We start from the raw sequence: 13,310 nt of genomic DNA on the forward strand, positions 1-13,310 counted from the left end.
AGACACTGGATCCTGGGGCTTCCTAGCACGTTCTCACAGTATTGTCCAGATCCGGGACACCACAGCCTCCCCTTTCAGACCAGTGAGTAAGTCTAGCTCTTCTACAGCCTTGAGCAAATTCAAGACCCTTCCCCACCCCCCTGTCAACCCCTGCCCCAGGGCCCTGCTGGGCTTCTCCCCAGCCCCCTGAGCACTCAAGTAGCACTCCCTTCTCCGGCTGTTAGCCTGGGAAGGGGGCCAGGCCCTGAGCTCAGACCTTGGCGATTCCAGAGTGTCTGAGGCCCAGAGCCAGCGCCGCCAGCCAGGCCAGACGAGGGGAAGGGGGGAGGTGGCAGGGTGGGCACCAGGAAGCCCTCTAAGGAGCGGGGGGGGGGGGGGGAACATTGGCAGGGAAGCCAGGTTTCTAGCTTTGTTCTTTCTGCTCTTCTTCTTGAGGCCACAGGGTTCTCCCCGGCCAGTAAACCCTGGCCAGAAGGTGCTCTCTCCTGCTTAAATCCTTTCCTTCGAGAGAAGACAGGACCAGGAATAAGGACCCATGACTTCAGGGCTTCGAGAACCCCTACATGTACAAAGGCCAATGGGCAAAAGTTAACAGACCTCTGATCCTCCAAGCAAGGACCATCTGCCTCGGTTTCCCCATTTTGACCAGGTGGAAAAGTAGTTGGGCGGGGGAGGTGTGCACAGGCCTCTGCACCCCGCCCGGAGGAATCTGGCGGAGTCCCCAGGTGAGGATTCTTCTGGAAAGAACCCAGGTCGGTTCCTGCGCGGGGCGGGCACCTAGGGGGCTGCCCCCACTCCAACCGGCGCCCTCCCTGCCGCACATCGTCGCTTCTCCGGGCAGCAGCGAAAGACGCTTGAACCAGAAGGAAAAAGAGAGAGGAGAAAAAAAAATTGTCTCCCTGGCCCCGGGCCAGCGTCCCAGCCCCCCTCGCCGCCGGCGCGCTCCAGCCAGGGAAAACAACTGCTCACTTCTCCCTGCGTCCTCCCCGCGCGCTCCCTGCTTCCCGGCGGCCGCGGGAGAGGAGCCCGGCCAGGGGGAGGCGCGGAGCGGGCTGGCCGCCCGGCCTTCCTCTCCCCTCGCTCCTCCTCTCCGCCTCCACTTGCTCCGGCCTCCTCGCTGCGGCCTCAGTTCGGGGCCTGGCTGGGTTTCTCCCGGCCAGGGAAGTTTCTTCGCTCTACCCTCAGTGCAGCTTCCATCGCTCTCCCTCGCAACGGGGATCCCGGCCGCTCCTGCTGTCCCCTCCCTACCCTTGGCTTCTCGCCCCGCTCTGCCCTCTGCTACCAACACTCGATCCCCTGCTCGGGCTCGACCTCCAATCTCCGAGGGTCGTGCGGCCCCGGATGCCCGGGCCCCGAGGGGCTGCCCACGGCCTGGCCCCTGCGATGCGCCAGGCCGGGGCATTGGGGCTGCTGGCACTACTCCTGCTGGCGCTGCTGGGCCCCGGCGGCGGGGCCGAGGGTGGGCCGGCCGGCGAGCGGGGCACAGGCGGGGGCGGGGCGCTGGCCCGCGAACGCTTCAAGGTGGTCTTTGCGCCAGTGATCTGCAAGCGGACCTGTCTGAAGGGCCAGTGTCGGGACAGCTGTCAGCAGGGCTCCAACATGACGCTCATCGGAGAGAACGGCCACAGCACCGACACGCTCACCGGTTCTGGCTTCCGCGTGGGTGAGGGCCAGGGGGCTCTGGCTGGGGACATAAGGAAGGGCAGGCAACAGCACCAGGCAGGAAACAGAGTGGAGCATTGGGGATAAGAGATGGGGAGCTGGGATACATCGATCGCGGATCTGGGGCCAGGGCTCTGAGAGGCTGCGGTCCATGGAAGACAGAGTGAGGTGCTGGGCTTTTAAGTATTGGATAAGGGTTGAGGCTTAAGCTCGGGTCTCGGATGACACAGAACTCCTGGGAGGTGCTCAGTTTGAAGAGGGAGCGTACAAGGGGTTGGAGAGATGAGAGCAAGGGTAGGAATTCACGCAGAAGGGGGTAAATATTTCACCCCCCAAACAGAAATCTTTCAACTGTCTCAAGTTTGGCCTGGTGGAAGGAGACACCTGTGTTCTCAGGAAGGCGGAGCTAGGATCAGGACTGGAATGAGGGACTTAGCTCTTGGCAAAATCTGAGGGGAAAAGGCTTTGAGGCCTAAGAAGTAGGGTACTAAATAATGGCACTGACCTGATGGGGGGAGAGAGAGGTGTCATTTGGGGTCCTCAAACAGCTAGTCTGTTACCTATATAACTCATCCGTTCCTATATAACTCATCCGTTCCTATATAACTCATCTGAAAGACCCTCAGAGCTGCCTCCACTCCAAGTCTGAGGGCCTCCTGGTCAACCTAGAGCCCACCTCTTCCTTTAGCCTCTCTCTAAAGAGAAGGCCTGGTGCTCAAGACTCCTCCCCTGGGGCCCTGTGGGCTAGGCTGGGGGGAGGTGTCCCAGTGGTAATTACCCTCCTGGACAGGGTAATTAGGCCGTGCCCAGGATGGTACCAGGAAAACAGCCCCTCTCACACATTCTTATGTTCACTCACAGCTTCGGACTCAAGGAGTCCCACTGTGTGCTTCCCAGTTCTCATGAGGACTCTGTGTGTGTGTGTGTGTGTGTGTGTGTGTGTGTGTGTATGTGTATGCACACATGTGTATACACACGCACAGGCTTTGGCATGGCACGATGTGATCACTTCGTGTTCTGTGTGTCTACAGTCACTGTCTGGGAGTGTTTACACAATGAGCCCGTAGTATTTGTGTCAGAAGGAGTCTGTGTAGGACAGGATGACTGTGCATGTGAGCGTATGCATGCCCAGCCTCTCGGGCCCCCTGCAGGGCCATCCTGTGCAGGCTGCCGTCTCTGTCTATGCTGCCCACATCCCCCAGGCTCAGTGCCCGGGCCACAGTGGGAGGATGTCACTGAGAGGTCACACTCTCACCACCATGGGTGACTCACTGGAAAGCAGGAAGAAGAGGATTCTGCCCCCTCTGGCCCAGGACACACCTCTGTTGCCCTTGAGGCCTGGTCTCCAGAGACTAGACAGGATGGGATAGGCTAGTATGGGATGCTCTTAGCCCACCCTGATGATCAGGAATGAGTTAGGGCTGCCCTGTGAGTGTTCAGGAAAACAACACAGCCACCTTTCCTCCCCAGAATGCCGAGGAGTGGCCTTAGAGCAGGCAGGCAGGCAGGAGAGGAGCTGCGGTTGGGACTCAGGGACCTCCTTTGGAACACAGTGCTGAGGACCACCAGGCTTTGCCCTCCAAAATGCCTTTCATAGTGGTAAAGGCAAATATGACTACAACTCGGGAAAGTGCCAGCCAGGCTAGGCAGAGGGTAGAGAATGGGAAAACCTTTCCTTTCTGGGAGAGACACGGCCCAGAATCAGATCAGGACATGAAGCAACTGGCAAGGAGTCAGGAATATAGGGACAGATAGGCTATAACCATGAGAACACTGGCACACTGGTAAAGGGTGGATAGGTAGGTCCTAGGCAGGGGTGTACAGGGGCTGAACAGAGGGAGTTGGAGTCAAAGAAGGTTCTGGAACATGGCCTCAAACGTAAGACAGGGAGTAGAAAAGTAAGATGAGTGAAGGGGGAAGGGGTCTTCTCTGCTAGAACTTTGCCTGAGACACACACACAGTGAGCTCCAGGACAGACACACAGGCCTGTGAAGCAAGGCCTGGGGCACAGGGAGCCGCCTGCTGATGCCCACAGTCATCCAGGTGTTTGTAAGATTGGTGGCTGGGGAAAAGTCAGAAAATCTCCCCAGCACCCACAGCCCAGCCAATCCGGAGTCGCTGAACCTGCCCCCGACTCTTTCCTTGTCCCCCTCCTGTACCCATGTCTTGAGAATAGACATGGTTTAGATCTGGAAATCCCCTACTCCCCACTGCTCCTTTATTTAATTATGCTGGGATTGTGGACAGGTGGGCAAAGACCCTGAGGAGGACCAGAGATAGGCTTAGGGGACACTGTAGAGGCTGCAATTGGGACGCTAGAGTCTGTTACATGTGGCTGAACAGACAAGAATTCCCAGGGGTACTCCCAGGGAGACAGAGGTCTGTCAGTATCCTGGACCAGGTCCTGGTGAGGTTAGACATGGCATGTCGCTGGCAGCTATATGAGCTGAGGTAGGTAGCAAGATGGAGGGAGGAGATGAGGATGAGCTAGGGGAGAAACTTGAGACCTGAGCTAAGGGGAGAGCTTTGGTTGTCACTTCTGCACACTCTGTTCCACACTGGAGTAAGAGTCTGTATAGACAGTGCTCACTCGTGGGAACATTACCACCGGAGATGAGGCCCAGACGCAAGGGCCAGGGAAATAAGGCCTCAGAGAGAAGGGCATGTGGCCAGGAGTTAAGCCTGGAACTTTAGACTCCACAAGTCCTGGAGAGAAAAGTTTCGGGGACCTACAGAAGGCCATTTTCATGTGTGGGACCTGTTGTCAGTCAGGTTCCCAATAAGAGCAGAGCTAATGGGAAGTCCACACAGTGAGCCCAGGATGTGGGTGAGGATGGCCTGAAGAGAAACCAGGCCCTGACCCCTGTCTCCTCCTCAGTGGTGTGCCCTCTACCCTGCATGAACGGTGGCCAGTGCTCTTCCCGAAACCAGTGCCTGTGTCCCCCGGATTTCACGGGGCGCTTCTGCCAGGTGCCTGCTGCAGGAACCGGAGCTGGCACCGGGAGTTCAGGCCCCGGCCTGGCCCGGACCGGGGCCATGTCCACAGGCCCGCTGCCGCCCCTTGCCCCAGAAGGAGAGTCTGTGGCTAGCAAACACGCCATTTACGCGGTGCAGGTGATCGCAGATCCTCCCGGGCCGGGGGAGGGTCCTCCTGCACAACATGCAGCCTTCTTGGTGCCCCTGGGGCCAGGACAAATCTCGGCAGAAGGTACTAGGAGACGGGCAACCCGGGGGTGCTTAAACGGGCGGGCAATAAGGGTGGTCGGATTAAGGCGCGGGCCAGGCCCCGGAGGAGCTCAGCGCCGCGACCCTCCAGGAGCGGGACAGCCCTGAGGCCACCGCGCCCCGCCCCCCAGTGCAGGCTCCGCCCCCCGTGGTGAACGTGCGTGTCCATCACCCTCCTGAAGCTTCCGTTCAGGTGCACCGCATCGAGGGGCCGAACGCTGAAGGCCCAGCCTCTTCCCAGCACTTGCTGCCGCATCCCAAGCCCCAGCACCCGAGGCCACCCACCCAAAAGCCACTGGGCCGCTGCTTCCAGGACACATTGCCCAAGCAGCCTGTGAGTGAAACCGCAATTCCAAAAGAACAGTCATTCTATTTCAGGGTCACCTGAGTCACATCATGGCCGCATACAATTGAGTGTCACAGGTTGTGGCTGGAAAAAGGAGAGAGGCCTCTGGAGGGAGGCCAGTGGGGGCGGGGCACTCGGTGATTCCTCTCCACATCCCTTCCTCTAGTGTGGCAGCAACCCTTTGCCTGGCCTTACCAAGCAGGAAGATTGCTGCGGTAGCATCGGTACTGCCTGGGGACAAAGCAAGTGTCACAAGTGCCCACAGCTTCAGTGTGAGTGCCTGGCTTAGTGTGGTATCCCCCACTGGGTGACTGATCCAGCTATCTTTCTCCCATCCCTGCTGTGGGAATTTCACCCCACCCCCACACACATCAATGCAGGCTCCACCCCCAAATTTGGTGGGGAACCTATCAAATCCTCTCTCTCCTCCCCAGAGCCCTCACTTCTCTCCTGCAGAACTCCAGTGTTTCCCCCCATCTTGTTGCTATTGCGTCTGTCCTTTCTCTGCAGATACAGGGGTGCAGAAGCCTGGACCTGTACGTGGGGAGGTGGGTGCTGACTGCCCCCAGGGCTACAAGAGGCTCAACAGCACCCACTGCCAGGGTATGGTCAGCTGGAGAGTCTGTGGACTGTAGGGTGGGCCAGAGGTCATGGGTGTGTCCCAAGGTGGGAGAGAAAGGGTCTGAGGAAGGCAGAACCCTCAAGTGTGTGGAGCAGCTTGCTGCCATGTTATGGCCCCAGCTATGAGAATCAAACTGTTTATCACAGATATCAACGAATGTGCGATGCCTGGCATGTGTCGCCATGGTGACTGCCTCAACAACCCTGGCTCTTATCGCTGTGTCTGCCCGCCCGGTCATAGCTTGGGTCCCTCGCGCACACAGTGCATTGGTGAGACTTGGGGACTCCTGGTCCTGTGGATTCACAAGGCTGGATGGGAGGGGCAGAGCTTCAAGCACAGTCAAGAGGTCACAAGAGGTCAGGGCAGGTTAAGGGCGGCTAGCAGAAAGGACAAGACCCAGAGCAGAGAGAATCGGTGATGAGTCACATGACCTGAGATCAGAGGTCATAGAGGTCAGAGGAAGTCAGGGTTTGGTGAGAAGAGCAAATTCAGAGCGACTCTAATCAGGAGTCAGTGGTCACAGAGGTTTCAGCGAGTCCCATGGGACAGGGCCACATAGAGATCAAAAGGCTGACAGAACAGAGAAGCAGTGTCAGAAGCAACTGGGCAGAGGGACATAGCAATGCTCAGGTCCTGCCCTCCACTCCCACCCCTGCAGCCGACAAACCAGAGGAGAAGAGCCTGTGTTTCCGCCTTGTGAGCACCGAACACCAGTGCCAGCACCCTCTGACCACACGCCTAACCCGCCAGCTCTGCTGCTGTAGTGTGGGTAAAGCCTGGGGTGCCCGGTGCCAGCGCTGCCCGGCAGATGGTACAGGTGAGGCAGAGGCACATCGTGGATGATGTAGGGATGGGACGGCAAGCTGTGTACCCGTCCAGGAGTTCACTTGTTGTGGTGTCTGCATCTTGACCACAGCAGCCTTCAAGGAGATCTGCCCGGCTGGGAAAGGGTACCATATCCTCACCTCCCACCAGACGCTCACCATCCAGGGGGAAAGCGACTTCTCCCTCTTCCTGCACCCCGACGGGCCACCCAAACCCCAGCAGCTTCCTGAAAGCCCCAGCCGAGCACCACCCCTCGAGGACACAGAGGAAGAGAGAGGTCTGGCTTGATCCAATAATTCCAGATCCACAGATAAAACTCAGGGGCTAGCCGGGCGTGGTGGCGCACGCCTTTAATCCCAGCACTTGGGAGGCAGAGGCAGGCGGATTTCTGAGTTCGAGGCCAGCCTGGTCTACAGAGTGAGTTCCAGGACAGCCAGGGCTACACAGAGAAACCCTGTCTTGAAAAAAAAGACTCATGGGCTAAGGCAGTGGTTTGAAACCTGTAGGTTGGAACCCCTGGGGGCAGGGGGTGTCACATATCAGATATCCTGCCTATCAGATATTTACATTAGGACTCAGAACAGTAGCAAAATTACAGTTATGAAGTAGCAATTAGATGATTTTATGGCTGGGGAGTCATCACAACATGAGGAACTGTAGAAAAGGGGTGGCACTGGGAAGGTTGAGAACCACTGCTCTAACATGTAAATCCCTAGCCTGAACACTGACACCCTCCACCCCAGGCCTTATTTATTCCCTTGCCCTCACCTTACCTGACCTGAGCTGTCGCCTCCTAGGCTGGCACTGTACAGATCGAGCTTAACTGCTGCACTCTAGGCAATGGCTACTACGCAAATGACCCTAATCCCAGGATCTGAGCTTTGAGCCTTGATGCAAAGGCCTGCCTTTTGAACGCTGAGACCTACCCTACCTATATACACCTTGATCCTTGACCTCCTGTTCTGACATAAATAATATTCCACCTTCTCTTTTAGGAGTGACCATGGATCCAGTGAGTATGGGAGCCCAGGTGGAGGGGTGGGGAGACAGAGGAACCAAGGAGGGCTTACGTTACTGTAACCATAGCCAGTGAGTGAGGAGCGATCGGTGCAGCAGAGCCACCCCACTACCACCACCTCACCCCCCCGGCCTTACCCAGGTGAGTGAGGCACTGCGGGGGGGGGGGGGCTAAACCACTGGGACGTATGTGCTTGTGGAGTGTCAGTGTTTGGGTGTAGCCTGCGGAGGTAGGAGCCTTGCTCTCTGAAAAGCCCCTGCTTCTGCCTGCAGAGCTCATCTCTCGCCCCTCCCCACCTACCTTCCACCGGTTCCTGCCAGACTTGCCCCCATCCCGAAGTGCAGTGGAGATCGCCCCCACTCAGGTCACAGGTAAGGCCTGCCATCAGGGCCACAGCCTGGATAGGCCGCACATCCAGCTTGGTTTTCCTCCTTCCAACACTCCGTAGGCTAGCGAGCGGGCTAGCACTTGCCCAGAACTTGGAGCCAGGGAAGGTCCAGTGAGCAGGAGAGGTGTCGCTGTACTTTTCCAGCGGCCTGTTGGTATGATGGCCAGCTCAATCTGAGAGTCTTCATCAGTCAACTTGTACTTATTGAGCACCTACTATGTGCCCCCCAAATAAACCCCAACCAAAGCAAACAGATCAAGCCAGGTGTGGTGGCTCACACCTGTAATCTCAATACTCAGGAAGTGAAGGCAGAAGGATTGCCTAGAGTTCAAGATCAGCCTGGGCTATAGTATGAGACCCACAAAATAGAGCAATAATTAAAGCCTAGCATGTCTCATAAATGCTACAAAAAGATAAGTCAGGAAGACGGGAAGTCTGAAGATTGTAATAGTAGGTAACAATGAGAGGTTGTGGGGTGTGTGTGTGTGTGTGTGTGTGTGTGTGTGTGTATGTGTGTATGTAGGGCTTAAAAGATTGCTAGACATTCAAGAGAAGTAGGGAGGGGAGGGACATGCAGAGTCAGAAGAAGAACATTCCAGGGAGGTTAAATCTGGGCAAAGGTGTAGGAAGTATGAATCATTGGTGGAGGAGGGAGAAACCACAGAGAAGCAGGGGGAGCCAGCTCATGGGGCCGCCATTACAGGCTCGGGGTTCGTGCCAAAGGGTATGAGAAGCGTCTGCAAGGACGTAGGCATAGGAATGATTGCCAGCACGGACTGAACTGTCTCTCTGCCAGGCTCTATGTGAAGAACTTCACAGACAGCATCAGCCTGCTCTCTTACTCTGAAGGGGAAATGCTTGCCTCATTTTCCAGATGAAAAAGGCCCAGGTTCAGAGAGGTTTAGCAGTTTGTCCCAGGTCACAGAGAAGCTAGATGGAGCCTATGTCATAGGGACTCCAAGGCCACAACTATTGACCCTGACTGAAACCCTGAGCCTAGATGAGCTTATGAGATGAGGGGCTCAGGTGGAAGGTGACTACCCCTGGGGATTGTGGAAATGTGGAGGACAAGGTGACTGGGAGGGGAGCGAGAAAGCCTATGGACAGGTGCAAGGCAGAGAGCAGCCTGCAAGGGCCCGCTGGCCAGGTGTATTCCGGCAGAGCTGAGTTTAGCATCACCCTGGGCTTCGTGAAAGAGGTGGGGATCAAAAGGGAGAGGAGGAAGTGGAGCTTATAAACCCGAGGGCGAGCAGAGCCCCCCATCTGAGCATCTGGACACAGCTGTGTTCCTAGGACTGACTGGAATCTGTCTTGGGAGGGCAGACAATCGACCATTTGGGTGGAAAATGGAGGACCCACGTCCTTGGAGCAAGGGGTGTTGATGTCACTGGCTAGAAGATAATAGAAAACCTGAAGCTGCAGGGTTTAAACTATTGAGGGGACTGGGAAGAACATTGTCTCAGAGACTCTTGCAAAAGAGTATTAAGAACATAGGACAGCTGGGCGTGGTGGCACACACCTTTAGTCCCAGCACTCAGGAGGCAGAGGCAGGTGGATTTCTTAGTTCGAGGCCAGCCTGGTCTACAAAGTGAGTTCCAGGACAGCCAGGGCTACACAGAGAAACCCTGTCTCGAAAAAAACAAAAAGAACATAGGGCACTTCGCTGTTGTGGTTTGATTTGAGGTGACAGGGGTCAGGCTCTTAGAATCCTAGGCAGGCATGAAAGTAAGGAAGGTGGCAGGGATGGCAAGGACACCGGAGTCCTGTTTGGAGACTTTCTGGAACATTGGTGTTAGTATTACTTGAGATAAAGTTTAGGAAATCCTAGGATTTAAATACCCGTGTGCAGAAGCCAGAGGGCTCTCCGGGTCAGTAGGGTTGGCGTGTCAGTCTCTGCCTCTGGGGTGTGGCAGAAAACACCTATTCCCTGATCAGCCCTTGACCCAATCCCCTCATGCCACAGAGACCGATGAGTGCCGATTGAACCAGAATATCTGTGGCCATGGACAGTGTGTGCCTGGCCCCTCGGATTACTCCTGCCACTGCAACGCTGGCTACCGGTCACACCCGCAGCACCGCTACTGTGTTGGTGAGCAGGGGTGTGTGGACAGGGGTTGGCTGGGGAGGAGCCGCCGCAGGGGCTCACAACTCGCCTTTGATGTCTCCTTGCATGCTGATCCTTCCAGATGTGAACGAGTGCGAGGCAGAGCCCTGCGGCCCCGGGAAAGGCATCTGTATGAACACTGGTGGCTCCTACAATTGTCACTGCAACCGAGGCTACCGCCTCCACGTGGGTGCAGGGGGCCGCTCGTGCGTGGGTGAGCGCAACCAGCTCCTGGCTAACCCGGGTATACTGGGTGGGACCAGCTCCTACTGCCCGCCCCACGCCCCATCGCACCCTGTCTTTGCTCAGACCTGAACGAGTGCACCAAGCCTCACCTGTGTGGGGACGGTGGCTTCTGCATCAACTTCCCTGGTCACTACAAATGCAACTGCTATCCTGGCTACCGGCTCAAGGCCTCCCGACCGCCCATTTGCGAAGGTGGGTTACCCTCCAGACCAAAGCGGGCATCATAACCGTCCCTCGACTTAGGATGGAAGCAAGAGGCCTGCACCCATCTCTGATCCTCTCAGGCTGGGGTCAGGGAAGCTAAAACTGGTCCGTTTTGCCTGGATTTGTGATGGAGGGAGGCCCTGTCGGGGACTATGAGCATCGGACCAGCTATGTTGACCCCAGACATGTTCTCTTCCTTTTCCCTTCCATGCAGACATCGACGAGTGTCGCGACCCTAGCACCTGCCCTGATGGCAAATGTGAAAACAAACCTGGCAGCTTCAAGTGCATCGCCTGCCAGCCTGGCTACCGTAGCCAGGGGGGCGGGGCCTGTCGTGGTGAGGGCGGATCTGGTTCCACTTGGGGGGGGGGGGCGGGCCTCCAGAGAATAGAGTTCCCGCCCCTAGCCCTTGGAGGGTTGGCTCACCCAGGCAGTTTGTCAGTAGGGCACAGTACTAGCACTAGCGTTCTTCCCTGCAGATGTCAACGAATGCTCCGAGGGTACCCCCTGCTCTCCTGGATGGTGTGAGAACCTTCCGGGTTCTTACCGTTGCACGTGTGCCCAGGGATACGAACCCGCACAGGACGGCCTCAGTTGCATAGGTGAGCTCCTGCATGCTGGGCAGACCAGATACTCTCATTCACGGAGGTTAGAGAGTGGGTCACCCTGTAAAACTAGTGGTTGGTGGGGGACTCATTCTGCAGTCTTACTAAGGCTATGTTTTCAGCGAAGCAGCTAGACCTTGGAAAGTAGATTCTTTTTAAGTGTGTGGATGTTTTGCCTGATTGCATGCATGTGTACCACGTACATACCTAGTATCTTTAGAAACCAAAAATGGGGGGAAGGGTGTGGGGGACTTTTGGGATAGCCCTGGAGATGTGAATGAAGAAAGTACCTAATAAAAAAAATGCAAAAAAGAAAAAAAAGAAACCAAAAAAGGAGACCAGATATTCTGGAACTGGGGTTGCTGACCTCAGTGAACTCCCAAGTGGGTGTGTCCTGTGTAAGAGCAGTAAATGCCCTTAACTATTGAACCAACTCCTGTCTCTTAAGAGATGACACTTGAAACTTTAGTTTGAGAAGCTTAATAATTTGAAGGAAAAGAAGATGTCAGACTGGGGGACTCATTAGTCCTCTTCCTTGTGGCAATGTTTAAGTACCAAAAACTAGACTAGAGACTAGAATTCAGACAAACTAGGAAACTTGGCAAACTTGTCAACTAGCAGAGACAGAGGCCTGAAGGACAGAGGCTTCCGTTTCTCTAAAGGACAGTAGGAGTTAGCTAAGCAAAGAAGAACAGAGAGCAGCAGGCTTTGTGGATGAGTGGGATGAGGGCAGTGGGCTGGGCTGGCCATGAGATGCCCTGATATTAGAATAAGTTGTTTGGGTGTCAAGGTCAGGGAAAGAGGGGAGGGAGTCTGGTTTGGTGACTCCGTGCATGGTGCTGTTCATTGGGATAGGTCCCTGGGATTGGGCCCCTTTAAAGGGGAGGTTGGGGGGCTATCCATGTTAGATAAGCTCAGTAGGGTGGCCCATTTGGGTCTCTCAGTCAGAAATGCCAGAAGCTGAAAATGCAGGTTAGGCGTCTTGAACCAGACATGTCCCTATGGAGCTATGGTCTGTGGACTATGGGGGCTATGGTGAATTGAGCCTTCGTACCCAAGGAGACAGAGTTGGATAGAAGAGCATCTAGCAGAGCCTTTTGGTACCAACACTAGGGGAGGCAGGCTAGATGAAAGGGCATCAGGAGATGGGGGAAGAGGCATGGTAGGGCTGATGGAAGGTGGCTGGGCTTTCCGAGCAGCACCTGAGAAGCTAAAGGACCCTAAGCAGCATGGGAAGAGAGGGTCCCTCTTGTTTGGTGAGTGTGGATGAAGAGTGGGAAGACATGAGCTCTTATAGCATCAAGTATCGCCACGGACTCTTGGGAACACTTGACTTGGCCACCCATGCATGGTTTTTATGTGGGAGCAGGGTGGAAGTCCCCTGGGCCTCAGCTTTGCGCTCCAGACAAATGGGCAGCAGTGGGAGGAGAGTAACCGAAGCCTGAGCCCACGGAGCCTGCTCCCCTGACGCTCCTCTGTGCCCCGCAGACGTGGATGAGTGTGAGGCTGGGAAAGTGTGCCAAGATGGCATCTGCACGAACACACCAGGCTCTTTCCAGTGTCAGTGCCTCTCCGGCTATCATCTGTCAAGGGATCGGAGCCGCTGTGAGGGTGAGGGGTCCTAAGCCGGGGCGCTGGCCTGTTCTTCCCTACCCCGGGATCTCTACTGCCCAGCTCCAAGGCCATCCAGATCCCAGTTGTGATTTGAGGGTCTGGGAGTGACCCAGGGTTCTCCAGTGTATGGAGTCAACCCATGAAATTATCCAAACCATAATCTCCCACAGACATTGATGAATGTGACTTCCCTGCGGCCTGCATCGGGGGTGACTGCATCAATACCAATGGTTCCTACAGATGTCTCTGTCCCCAGGGTCATCGGTTGGTGGGCGGTAGGAAGTGCCAAGGTATGAGAAGTTGGCCAGGGATTCTGAAAGGAGAGGCAGGGCAGTGTGATCTATTTGACACACTGTAGCTCTTCTCTACCTATTTGACACACTGTAGTTCTTCTCTATTTGACACACTGTAGCTCTTCTCTATTTGACACACTGTAGCTCTTCTCTATCTA

General features: G+C 55.9%; 1 protein-coding gene across 11 annotated transcripts in view; it reads left to right on the plus strand.

Annotated features, from left to right (window-relative positions):
- Ltbp3 (latent transforming growth factor beta binding protein 3) overlaps window positions 1-13,310 on the plus strand; it is a 17,637-nt gene continuing 4,327 nt past the window's right edge. For 3 of the 11 annotated variants that reach the window (XM_006531672.3, XM_017318072.2, XM_017318073.2), the window contains exons 1-16: window positions 948-1,663; window positions 4,541-4,870; window positions 5,019-5,221; window positions 5,400-5,505; window positions 5,744-5,836; window positions 6,002-6,124; window positions 6,514-6,672; window positions 6,772-6,957; window positions 7,676-7,692; window positions 7,767-7,839; window positions 7,971-8,069; window positions 10,050-10,175; window positions 10,273-10,404; window positions 10,500-10,628; window positions 10,855-10,977; window positions 11,120-11,242. In XM_006531672.3, the coding sequence (XP_006531735.1) occupies window positions 1,342-1,663; window positions 4,541-4,870; window positions 5,019-5,221; window positions 5,400-5,505; window positions 5,744-5,836; window positions 6,002-6,124; window positions 6,514-6,672; window positions 6,772-6,957; window positions 7,676-7,692; window positions 7,767-7,839; window positions 7,971-8,069; window positions 10,050-10,175; window positions 10,273-10,404; window positions 10,500-10,628; window positions 10,855-10,977; window positions 11,120-11,242 (2,344 nt within the window). In that variant the 5' untranslated portion in view covers window positions 948-1,341. The other 8 variants (XM_006531671.3, XM_017318071.2, NM_008520.3 and 5 more) reach the window with 7 other exon arrangements.

Source organism: Mus musculus, chromosome 19, assembly GCF_000001635.26.
Source record: "Mus musculus strain C57BL/6J chromosome 19, GRCm38.p6 C57BL/6J".
Classification (NCBI taxonomy): domain Eukaryota; kingdom Metazoa; phylum Chordata; class Mammalia; order Rodentia; family Muridae; genus Mus; species Mus musculus.